Source organism: Bos indicus, chromosome 21 (genome assembly GCF_029378745.1).
Source record: "Bos indicus isolate NIAB-ARS_2022 breed Sahiwal x Tharparkar chromosome 21, NIAB-ARS_B.indTharparkar_mat_pri_1.0, whole genome shotgun sequence".
Classification (NCBI taxonomy): domain Eukaryota; kingdom Metazoa; phylum Chordata; class Mammalia; order Artiodactyla; family Bovidae; genus Bos; species Bos indicus.
In genome coordinates this window covers 6,898,929-6,911,514 of record NC_091780.1, presented here as the reverse complement: position 1 = coordinate 6,911,514, position 12,586 = coordinate 6,898,929, and the positions used below count along the sequence as shown (strand labels likewise).

At 46.9% G+C, this 12,586-nt stretch overlaps 1 protein-coding gene across 3 annotated transcripts in view; it reads right to left on the bottom strand.

Annotated features, from left to right (window-relative positions):
* Window positions 1-12,586, bottom strand: part of ADAMTS17 (ADAM metallopeptidase with thrombospondin type 1 motif 17) — a 404,698-nt gene that overhangs the window by 123,067 nt on the left and 269,045 nt on the right. For all 3 annotated transcript variants that reach the window (XM_019983858.2, XM_070775014.1, XM_070775015.1), the window contains exon 14: window positions 5,134-5,261. In XM_019983858.2, coding sequence (XP_019839417.2) covers window positions 5,134-5,261 — 128 coding nt within the window. The remainder of the gene's footprint in view (window positions 1-5,133; window positions 5,262-12,586) is intronic.

Here is a 12,586-nt window from a genome sequence, read left to right as displayed (position 1 = left end):
CCTGCCGAGCACTACATGCCCAGTGCACCACCCAGGACATGGAATGTTCTTTCTGCTCTTTCTAAACCCAGTCTCTCACTGGCTCTTGATCATACCTTCACCTGTGGTCATTAGGGTTTCACGTGAGTCAGTCTCATCTTCCCCCAGACGGACCATAAGCCCAGGAAAGAGGGTATCTTATGAACCTCTGTTTTGTTGTCCACCCCAAACACAGTGGCCTGTGTGGTACGGAGCACAGAATGCATGTGCAATAAAAGCATACCAATGCTGAACTCTCATCAAGCTGGGGAAACAGGAGGCTTCGGTTTTCAAACCAAGTCCTCTGCCTTCTCTTCTGCACCAACAGCTGGACAGCACAGTGACCATTCCCTCAACCATGCTGTTTCACCTTCTCATTTTTGAACTGGGACTTCCTCACACAGATTTCAGCGGTCCTCATTTGTATTCATGTTCCTGGCTGAGATAAGAAGCACTTCCTTTCTTCAGCTTAATAGCTATCTTCCAACCACTGCCCTTCTCTCTCTGCTGTTAGAGGGACATCTCTGACTTCTTATTTTAAATTTAATTGCTGCTTTCAGCCAGTGATGCTGACCCCTCCTGGCCTCTCCCGGGCTCCCGGGTTGCTCCACCAAGTCCTGCTGGGCTCGTCTTCCTCCTTCTGGCCTTCACTCTCATCCTAAACTGCTAAACTGCACCTCATTTCTTCAGAGGGATGCATGGAAAATAAAATTTCTGAGTTCTTCCATGTCCCAAAATTATTTTGCCTGCATGCTTGGTTGATCATTTGGCTGCATACAGAATTCTGTAATTATCTCAATTTTTTTGCCAGGGTCAGTTTTCCTGTTTGTTTTTCTTGGTCTTTTCTCATTCCTGCTGCTGGTTTTCTTCAGGGAGCTGATGATCTCTGGCTGACCACTTGTATTTGAGAATGAGGCACAGATGGCCAAGTGACAGGCCACTTTGGATGCAGGGTGGCAGGCTTCCATTCGGGCTGGGTAGGAGGGAAGCTGGGCTCTGCCCTTAGTCCCAGAGGGTGGGCACTGCGCTCGAACACTGGGGTCCCTTCCCTGCTCCAGCTGTCCTTGAACAGCTTATCACATGACTTTGGGGAAAAGCTTGAAGACAATTCCCTAAGAGCTCGTCAAGCTCCAAGTTCCAGGCCAGGCATGGTCACCAACCGTGACTCACTGTTTTCAGCCAACTCTTCGCTTCCACCCTCCATTCCTAAGTCCTAGACTTCCTCAAGCTTCTTGCTTTCTTTTTGGTTGTGACTCTCCATCTGTTTCAGCTTTGGCCTCTGTTCCTTCAGTAAAACTTCCATCCACTTCTGCCTTCTTGTCAAAGGATGGCCTCTACTTCTCTTCACCACCATGGTGCATGCTATGCTGCCTTAACCATTGGGTTACTAGAGTCCTGGGATGGAAGAGGGGTGACCATGTGGCTTAGTCTACAGGCTTAATCTGAAAGTTGCTATGGGAGGTTAATCAGGTGAAAGGGATGCAGGGTATGACATCAGAGGTGTAAGCACTGCTTTGGATAAAGGTCCGGTACCAATAATCACACACTTCAGGGTGTCAGCTGAAGGGTGAAAAGCAGCAACCAGGTGGGCATATTGAAACACAGGCCTACCTATACATAAACACCCAGTAGAGCTTCCTGCAAGGAGATCCACCCAGTCCATCCTAAAGGAAATCAGTCCTGAATATTCACTGGAAGGACTGATGCTGAAGCTGAAACTCCAATACTTTGGCCACCTGATAAGAACTGACCCATTGGAAAAGACCTGATTCTGGGCAAGATTGAAGGCAGGAGGAGAAGGGGATGACAGAGGATGAGATGTTTGGATGGCATCACTGACTCAATGGACATGAGTTTGAGCAAGTTCCGGGAGCTGGTGATGGAAGGGGAAGCCTGGCGTGTTGCAGTCCATGGGGTTGCCAAGAGTTGGACACAGCTGAATAACTGAACTGAACTCAACTGAGAGCTTCCTGCATGCTTGTGACCCCTTCTTTACACGAGGAGACTCTGAAGTTAGAGTCTCTTATAAATCTCCTAAATCCCATCAGTAATTCTACTTGCCTAATAGAAAACCACTGTACCCAAAATAAGAGATAAATAAATTCTGGACATTGAAAATAGTCCATTGAAATGAGCTCCAGGTTCCAGAATCACTTAAGTCCCTAAGAGCCAGGGACCCACCCAGTCTTCTTTTTTTCCTTTGTGAAATGCAATCAGAGACTGTCTGTCCTTCAAGATAGCTCTTTGGAGAACACAGATTATCAGACACCATCGCTTCACTGAAGAAGCTTACAGGCCCTGAAGGTGTTTTGCTGTTCGTCAAACAAGGGATCCATACATGAGCTAGGGTCCCAAGGAAATGTGACTGCAATTAGAGTTCATTGGCTGCAAGTGTACATAAGCTGATGAAGCCAAACACATCTGGTCCCAGACGTGTTCAGCTGTTTGACTCACCCCTTACTGGTCAGCAGCTTTGAGGCAAGTTGCACATTAGAGGCATATTAACTTGATTTCTTTGCTTCTGGAGGCCAACAGGAGGAATCATTAATGACGGGACTCCTGATTTATAGGGACTTGCTGAAAAATAGACAATGTTTGTGTTTCTTCTCCCAACTCACTCCCACTTTTATGAGTGCTGTTAAGTTTCATTTTAGCATGTTAAGTAATTTGTGACTCAATGAAATGAAACTCAACTTGGTCCTCATAAAACAGAGTAAAATGGTATTTCCATGTTTCATGTTATGGTTTGAATCAGCCTGCTATTTGGAGCTCAGTGGAATCTTCTCAAAAGGCCATTTTGGAGCCTCTTGTCCCTGCCGTTCCCCACCAACTAGTCACCATGCTTCTCAGAATTTCCCAGAACTCCTTCCGCTACCCTAAAATAGCAAAATTTACAGCTGCAGAGAACAGCAGGAAAAGCTAGCAAGTTAACCACAGCAACATTTCCGTAGTGCTGTCTTACATCAAGTATGGAAGATTTCTACCTTTTATCCACTGTAATTAGGTGATGGCATAGATGAACAGGTCAGACCCTCTGCTCACAAACCCCCTGAGGTTTCTTTTTATTAATAATTCTCTTCTCTTTAAGCAACATTCCTTGCCTGACTCATTTACAAGCACCACAGAAATCCAGAACTTTCCACCTTGGCAATCACTATAACTAAGCATAAATACTATATTTGTATTTAATTTCTTACAGTCTTACTTAAACATGCTCAATAGTATTATAAAATTTCATTAACTCTGACATTACTAATTTGAATTTCTGTGTGTATTGAGTTAACCATGGGTGAAAGTTAACCTTCACAGATTCCCTCTGAAGAATGAGCACTATTAGAAAAATTACAGATGGGATTTAACTTCCTTCAGAAAGCCAGTTTCTCTCATGAGGTGCTTGCTGGTAGGTGCTGGTGCCACCCGCCAGGACAGTGGCCTTCTGCTAGGACTGGTGGGCTGCCTGGAGGCAGTGGGTCACTGGGGGGCATCCACGTAGAGGTGATGGTACTTCCAAGAACAGGCACGGGTCTCCCCACTGTCAGGGCGAGGCTCCAAGGATCATGAACCCCATCCACTGTACTGCACTGTGAAAGGGGCCACTGTCTGAGCCTCTGCACTCCCCAGTGCCCCTGCCTGGAGGGGCTGTGCTGGTCAGCACCAGTCTCAGTGCAGGGTGAGTAAATATAATGATGGAGATGGTGGAAGAGCCATGTGAGATGGACTTGGAGGTGGTAACGGGATAGAGGTGGGAACAGAAAGGCAAGTGTTCACATAGCATCCCGGTCACACTCAAGTGCAGGCCAGGCTCTGGCTCAATGGTACACTGATGACCAGACTTAAAGCTATTCGAATACCTTAGATGGCCTCATGAGTGCCCAGCTGTACTCACGAAAGGGCTGAGAGTTTTGCTGTCATGGCATAGGGGAGCCTCTCTAATTGAAAAGGCTGCAATAAGAACTAAAGTCGTGGAAAGGTCACACTGGCACTCACTGCCGAGAGCTGAAATCATGAATGGCCATTTAACATGGACTCCGCTGGCCAGAAAATGTCAGGATGCCTAGAATTGTTTCCACGTTGGTAAGAACACTGCAGAAAATGCTGCTGAGAGGCTGGAGGTGGCTCAGCTGGTGCTGCTTTAAAGAACACACGTGCTTTTAACTTGGGATATGTTTGCTAAAGGAACATACGTACTTGGGCCGCACTGTGACCCCTGCAAGTGTATGTTATAATTTAGGACGGAAACAAATCTCGCGCTTGTTAGCAGGTTTACCGAGAAGCAGAACCATCAGCAATTTCTCATTTCAATGATAATGATAAGATCGGGTTCACACTGCCCGAGGCTCTGTACATTCTTTGCCACAACATGGCAGCCCCGAGGGCCCATCACCCCTCCTTCCCTGGGAGGGTGCCTGGCCAAGGCTCTTGGGCACCAAGTGTCTATCGCCCCCCACATATTCACATTTGATAACAAAGCCACGCAGTGCCAAAGGAATCTGGACATTGTCAAGTTTTTCCCTGAAAAATTCCAGTCTTAGACTAGTTTGGACTTTGCAAGGGGAAAAAAGTCCACTACAGTTAAAATGATTGGCATCCTCTCTCCTTCCTCTTTTTGCCTTCTTAAATGACATCTTTCATCACACTAATGAATCACAGACATCTAACACCAGGATGAGTTTGTGGATCATATTCCAGTGGGTGGAGCCCTAAAGTCAGGCATATTCACCTCCTTAGGTACCACCTGTGAAGGCATCAGCTCACTTGTACTATATCTTTGGTAGCTAAGCAAGCAAAGCTTGCCCCCCAATACACATTCATATACATCCTCCAGTCCACCTAGTAGCCTACCTGCTCTTCCCTTTGTCATGATGTCCAAAGTTAGTCTAAGATGTTTGCGATGACCATGTTGCCACTGCTCTTTCAGCACCTCAACTCTTGGTTGGCTCAGTCACTGCTGAGGGAGGGAGGGGTGCCAGGCTACAGGAGGCAACACCACCCGCGGGATGCCTTCTTGAGAAAGTCCACTCACCCAGGCCTCCTGAGGCCTCTGCCACCCCAAGCTCCCCCTGGAGGGAGCCTCCCCTTCAAAACCCTGCCAAGGACACAAGGAAAACACATCACCTGGCACCTGCCATGCACGCAGAGATCCGTCTCGTAGGGCCCACAGGGCGTGCCGTCCAGGACTCTATCGGCCACCAGCAGAGGGGACTCCTTCCCGAGGGGTGAGCAGTAGAGTTCACATGGCTTATCTGAGGAGGGAAAGGGGTGGACATTGATGTGGGAAGGGTCTTGGGCGCCAGGTGGGGTGCAGATGCTTGTAGGCGCAGGCCAGTCCAAGAGACAAGAAGTTGGCATGGGACTGAGGTCACAGGTACAGGGCACATGCTGCACCCACCCCTTGGAACATGTGACCCAGAAAATGGAAAAAGACCCTCCTCTGATTCGGGGGAACGACACGCAGGTAAGAGCACTGTGGGCTTTTCTTCATGTTGTTTTCTTTATCCTTTGCAAAGATACAGTATTTCTTTTTCCTTAAAGTACTAAAAACACCAAGCTGAACAAACATTTTGTAGAGTGCTAACCTCTAAGCAAGTTGAATATGTACCAAGGGTGGGCCTGGGGTGGGGAAGGGGGAGGAGGCGGCCTCCCAGCGAGGGGAGCGGCCCTGGGGTGTCTCCAGAGTAGCAGCTTTTGCTGAAGTTTTAGTGCTCCTCAGCCATTGGATAAAAGCTGCGGGGCTGTGCTATGCAGCAAGAAGGTCCTAGAAGAAATGGTATAGGAATAAGGAACAGAAGGGGACACATGAGTCTCTAGGACAACTTGTAAGAGCCATTTCCCCAGGCATGATGGAAACCCTGATTTCTGCTGCTGCTGCTGAAACCAAATGAGCTCTCAGAACATGCCATGATCTCGCACCTTTACCTGGATTGTTCTCTCTGCCTGGAAATTCCTCCATGCACTTAGCTTTCTGGAATATTTCTGGCACTCCAGAATCTACTCCAGAGCCCTCTCTTCTCATGCCACCTCTGAGTTGCAATCTCCATCTGCACTTTGCACACACCTCCATTCAGTTCAGTTCAGTCACTCAGTCGTGTCCGACTCTGCGACCCCATGAATCACAGCATGCCAGGCCTCCCTGTCCATCACCAACTCCCGGAGTTCACTCAGACTCACGTCCATCGAGTCAGTGATGCCATCCAGCCATCCCATCCTCTGTCATCCCCTTCTCCTCCTGCCCCCAATCCCTCCCAGCATCCTCCATTAGAGCCCTCAAATCCTACTGTCTGGGATTTCTTATAAGGTGAGTCCTTTTGCTATGTAAGTTTGAAGGGGGTGGATTGCAAATTACCTTTAGATTAAAGAACTGATGGAAATTGGAGCCCTTGGAGGACAAAGAGTCAAACTTTCATCTTTGGTCAGTCCCAGGATCTGCCTCACAGAAGGACTTGGTAAATATTTTCATCTTTCGGTATAAACTTCAGAATCAGTTCATTGATAGCCCCAAAATAACCTGCTGGTATTTTGACCAGGATTACTTAATCTATAGATCAAACTGGAAAGAACTGGCATCTTGATATCTTTCCACTGACATGGAATATTTCCCCATTTATATAATTGTTTTATTTCATTCATCAGAGTTTTGTAGCTTTCCTCATACAGATCTTATACATATTTTGTTAGATTTAAACCTGATTGTTTCATTTTTGGGGTACTAATGTAAAAAGCATTGTGTTTTTATTTTAAGAATTTCAGTAGTGTTCCTTTTACTTCTTGGCTGTGAGGCATGGCATGCAGGATCTTAGTTCCTTGACCAGGGATTGGACCCATGCCCCCTGTAGGGGAAGCAGAATCTTAACTATTAGACTTTCAGGGAAGTCCCTGGCATTGTGTTTTTAATTTCAAACTCCACTTGCTCATTGCTATTATATAAGGAAGTGACTGACTTTTGTACATGTTGTATCCTGCAACCTTGTTATAATCCAGGAGGTTTTTGTTTTCTGTTGACTCTTTTGGATATTCTATAGATTATTATGCCATCTGCAAACAAAGATAGTTTTCTTTTCCCCAATCTGTGGACCTTTTACTTCCTTTCTTGTCTTATTGCATTAGCTAGGACGTCCAGTAAGCTAGGACTTACATTGTTATAAGGAAGTGAAGTAACAATGCTTCATTTAATAAATGTGGATGGAGGACCTCTCTCACACAAGGCACTGTTTGAAGTAGGGAAAAGAGGACTTAAAAAAATAATAATACGAATGGATTTTGTTCTTTTGTAGGTATTGAGAAAGATAAATGTACCATTTTCTCTCTCTCAGTCACCCAATTCTAATGCAGTTTCTATGATTATTTTGCAAAAGAACTTCCAGAGAGAGAAACACCAACATCTTTGCGTTGTTTCTGCCAAGTCTTTTATCTCCACTATGAGCCTTCCCCAGGAGGGCCTTCTGGTGGCCTCAGATAAACAAAGGCAGGGTAAAACAAAAGGCTTCTGGAGCTGACACGGCCTCAGTTTAGACTTTGGCATCCTAGCTGGAGAGGTCTGGTCAGAGCAGACACGTTGCCTCGCCCAGGCTCACTTTTCTGATTCAGTGGCATTCACTAAACTGCCACTGTGTTCAACAGCTTTGCATTGAGCTCTCCATGTAGTGCTACTGACCAACATGTCCCCTGGGAATCTTGTCTTAGAACACTAGAAAGAAGCTATAGGGGTAGAGTGCACATGTTCAACTTGGCTGTTCCAGTTAGTTGTGGGGGAAAAAAGTCAACTGTGAAGGGTAGTTTCCCAAGTAAGCAAAGTAACAGTGCTTCATTTAATAAATGTGGATGGAGGACCTCTCACACAAGGCGCTGTTCTAGCACTGCTTGGGAAAGAAAGATGAATCATGCATGCTTTTCAAGGCCCTGGTAGTTGGTCTTGTGGACAAATAAATAGCAAACTCCTGATGAGGCAGACAGTGAAAATACTCATAGGTCTGATCTGAGCTGTCAGAGGACAGGCATACTGGAAAGAATGCTCCATTCCCCCAGGTGGCAGGCTGAGGTCAGCTGTCCCTCCATTTAGATGGAATAACCCAAGATGATGGTTGCCAGGAGCCAGCACGGGAGATCCCACCCATGACAAGGTCATGCAGAGGAGACCTGACAGGCAAGGTGGATCAGGACTCGAGGGACTCCCTGGACCCGCTTGAGCATCTACCCTGAAACCAAAATCTATCTGTCTACTGTTTACTATATTATGCTTTTCACCAACTCTTCTGACATTAACAGGGGGCTATCCCCAACCACCTTCCTCTGAAGAAAATCAACTTAGGGCTCTAGTTAATAGGTCTCCTGGGCTTGAAAGGAGTATTTTAACGTTAACCCCTCTGTTACCATTTTAGCTTGCTTGGCAGGTTTATCCATACTCTTGCAACTAACGCACACAATTGTTCACAACACCCCAAGCATAACCTTCGAGCAATAAAAGAGCTTTATTAGAATAATACTGTATTGTTGAGCCAATGTTTGCTACCGAGTTTTCTTGCTCTTTACCCAATGTGCGCCTGGGAGTGCATAGCTAGTATAGTTGGTATGCAAGAAAAACAAGCAGTAGCCTTGGCATTAGCAGCATAAGACCCTTGAGTTAATAAGTTCTTTCTTTGTTGTAACCCACTGCACCCTTGCTCCATAAGAATGTAGCTCTGTTTCCTGAGGGGGACTGCAGACTGGAAAGATAAAGGGAAAGCAGGTTTTCTGGTTGACCAACCTTTATCAAGAAAGAGTTACAAAATGTTAATAGGCCACAGGGCCAGAAGATGATGTACATAACATAAGACCCTTGTTTATGAAAAGCTATGCAGAAAATGTCCCGATTTTGATAAAGGTAAAACTGATATAATGTTGAGCTGACTCTGCATGACTTTGTAACTTTCACTTCTGGAAATGTGTAACTCAGGGTATAAAAGCCGCTTTTGAAAATAGGGCAGCAGACCCCATTCCACCTAAGCTGGGTCTCCCCATGTCATTCTTTCTTTCTCTCTCTCTCTCTTTTTCAGGCTTATTCCCTGGAGCACAGAGGCTCTCTGAGTTCAATTTTTTGCCAGGGCTTCTAAGACCCAATCGAGGAGGCGCTCTGCATCTCCACTCTGGAGAGAAGGCGCTCTGCGTCTTTGCTCCATCGAGAGGGCACCTGTGGCCTCTGTGAACAGAGCAAGTCCTGTGTCAGGGACTTTATTGGCTTTCTGTGTAAACCAAGGAATATCAGCCTCTTTTTCTCTCCTTTACTTTCTCTCTCGCTGATGCTGTCCATCCTGAGGATCCTGGATCCTGCTGGGGCTGGACCCCGGCAGATGGTCAGTGAAAGAACTATGGGAGACTGAAATGTAAACTGAGATCAAGTTCTGAGAGGCTAATTCGACAAGAATTTTGGGGTGCTCTTTGGGACCCTGAGGTTTCCTGTGAGCATGTCAGGGAGCCACTGGGAGAGGGGCAACACAGAGCTCCAATCTTGAATGGATGGATATACCTTCTCCACGTATTAGGCTTCCTCTAGTGTTTCATTGACCCACTCCAGTGTTCTTGCCTGGAGAGTCCCAGGGATGGGGGAGCCTGTTGGGCTGCCGTCTATGGGGTTGCACAGAGTCAGACACGACTGAAGCAACTTAGCAGCAGCAGTGTTTCATTGTGAGGATGGACCCCTTGGCCAAAGCAGTTTCAAAATGAAGGATTACATTTAAATTGAAGAGCTACCTCAATATCTGCAGTAACTGAGCTTCGAGGAGATTCATTCAACTACAGTAATAATGACAATGGTGATGATGATGATAAAATCATAAATAACATTATCTGCTATGTGCCATGCAGCATGCTAAGCAGTGTTTATGCATTTCAGGAGGGTGCTGTCATCATTCCACCTTACAGCTGAGCACGTGAGGCTCAGAGAATATGTGTGGCTACCCAGAGCCCCTTGGCAGGCAGGGCCAAACCCTGGTTTATCACTGTTTTCCTTCTGAATTGAGAACTCTGGGACTCAAAGGTACCAAAGATACCATGCTGAAAACAAACCACCACTTTTATGAACTTCTCTGGCTTCTGAGGTGATTTAGGCAGACATGAAAATGGGATTTGGGTAGAAAAGTAGAGGCTCTTTGAGGTACGTTAGAAAGACCAGACTTGAAAGGGATGAAGATGGTCTACCCAGGTTCTTTGATGTGAACACCAGGGAAGTAGAGACTCTGCAAATCAGGGGATCCCAACCTCAGATGGAGGGATTCTGACATGAATCCAGTAAGAAGGTATACTCAACTCTACTCCCCCACCTGCAGACACTGTCCTTGGGCAGTCACGTGGCTTGGGCAGTCTGGAGAGCCTCAAGCCCCACAACAGAGCTCAGAGGTAACACTTCCTTCCCCTGCTCAGCTGAAACTCACTCCATTTGTCCATCTCTTTTTCTGAGGATTCTACTCAGAAATCAGAGCACCCCTCATCCAAAGGGACACAGGAAAACTTTACAAAACTTGAGCATCTCAGAACCTCTCAAAATTCTCTGACTATTCCCCTCTGAGCTGCCCTGGCTGGGCAATTAATTTCTGATAAATAACATGAGTGCTGGGTTTCAACTCTGGGCAGTATCAACACTCTTACATCCTCAGTTGTATGTGCTATGCTTAGTTGCTCAGTCGTGTCTGACTCTTTGTGATCCCACAGACTGTAGCCGGACAGACTCCTCTGTCCATGGGGATTCTCCAGGTAAGAATACTGGAGTGGGTTGCCATGCCCTCCTCCAGGGGATCTTCCCTACCCAGGGACTGAACCCAGGTCTCCCACATTGCAGGCAGATTCTTTACCATCTGAGCCACCAGGGAAGCTCTCAGTTGTATAGAGGGAGGTAAAAGTTTCTTAAAAGTTATATAACCATGTACCCTAAGGAAAGAAGCTTGGAACATCCCTCTTGCCTGGCTGATGTGTGCCAAGATGAAATCTGGATTGAAGATGTTTGGGATCAGTTCAGTTCAGTCACTCAGTCGTGTCTGACTCTTTGTGACCCCATGGACTACAGCATGCCAGGCCTCCCTGTCCATCACCAACTCCCAGAGCTTACTCAAACTCATGTCCATTGAGTCGATGATGCCATCCAACCATCTCGTCCTCTGTCGTCCCCTTCTCCTGCCCTCAATCTGTTTAGGGTGGGTCCCAGCTTTCCACTGGCTCACCTGTTGTCAGGACTTACACTTGATGGAGAAGCTGCAAACAGGGAAGGTGAGACAGGCTTGGGGGCTTGAGAGCCACACCACCACATCTGCTTGGTGGAGGCTTGGAGGACTTGCCCTGGTGCTCTAGGGCCAGGATGGTGAAGAGGACACTTGTGGTTCTTCGTGCTTTTGTTGTTCTCTCTCTGCCAGTGGTTACAAAGTCTTACTAAGGTGGAGACTAGTTAACTTTGAGGCCATCATAGCTGCTCATCCAAGCCCTGCCTGGCCCTCTGTGAGATATCCACACTGAGGAGGCTGCTTGGCTCCCTATCTCCAAAGCTGCCCACCATGACCCACAGCCAGGCCTCAGCTGATTGGACCAGCAGCAGCCACCTGACTGCAGCTAGACCAGTCAGAGTCTTTCTCCCACCACAGCCTCATAACCAGGCCTCAAGGGGCCTCAGTTGATTGGACCAAGAATGGCCACCTGACCACAGCTACACTCATCAAAGTCTCTCTCCTGGAAAATCAGCTCTGAAAGTCAGATTAGTTCAGTTCAGTCCCCCAGTCACATCCAACTCTTTGTGACCCCATGGACTGCAGCACGCCAGGGTGCCCTGTCCATTACCAACTCCCAGAGCCTACTCAAACTCATGTCCATGGCATCAGTGATGCCATCCAACCATCTCATCCTCTGTCATCCCCTTCTCCTCCTGCCTTCAATCTTTCCCAGCATCAGAGTCTTTTCCAATGAGTCAGCTCTTTGCATCAGGTGGCCAAAGTACTGGAGCTTCAGCTTCAGCTTCAGCTGAAATTCAGGTACAAAGGTTATTCCCATGAATATTCAAGTAGAGAGATTATATCTGCTCAAGGTTGATGGATCTCTAAGAAGTCTACACTCCCTCATCCACAATTCAGAAATCCAGAAGCTCTGAAAACTGCAGGCATTTTTTTTTTTTTAAACATTTACAGTAGACATAAAAGGCTACAAAACTAGCCTTGACTGACATGAGGCTGCTGGTAGTATGCAGTAACCCACTTAAAGACTGTTCCCTGGTAACCTGGAGATGTCCATGTGTCTGACTGAGAGGTGCTTCCCAGGACCCTGCTGGGGTATTAAGTAATACATGGTTGATGTATGGTTGGTATTCTTCTAACAGCTGAAGTGCTCTGATCTCCCAACCACATCTGACCCCAAAGGATCTGGATACAGGAGGAGGACTTAATAAAAGGTGCTGTGGGCTGCCCATGAGCCTGCTCATGGACAAGCTGTGAGAAAGCCAGTCTGCAGCAGGGACAGGAAGTCATGGCTCACAAACACAAGCTGTGCTGAATACGGACAGAAAGTCCGGACATCTTCAGAGACCCTGGCCCAGAACTTTCTCCTGGCCCTGAACTTTCTC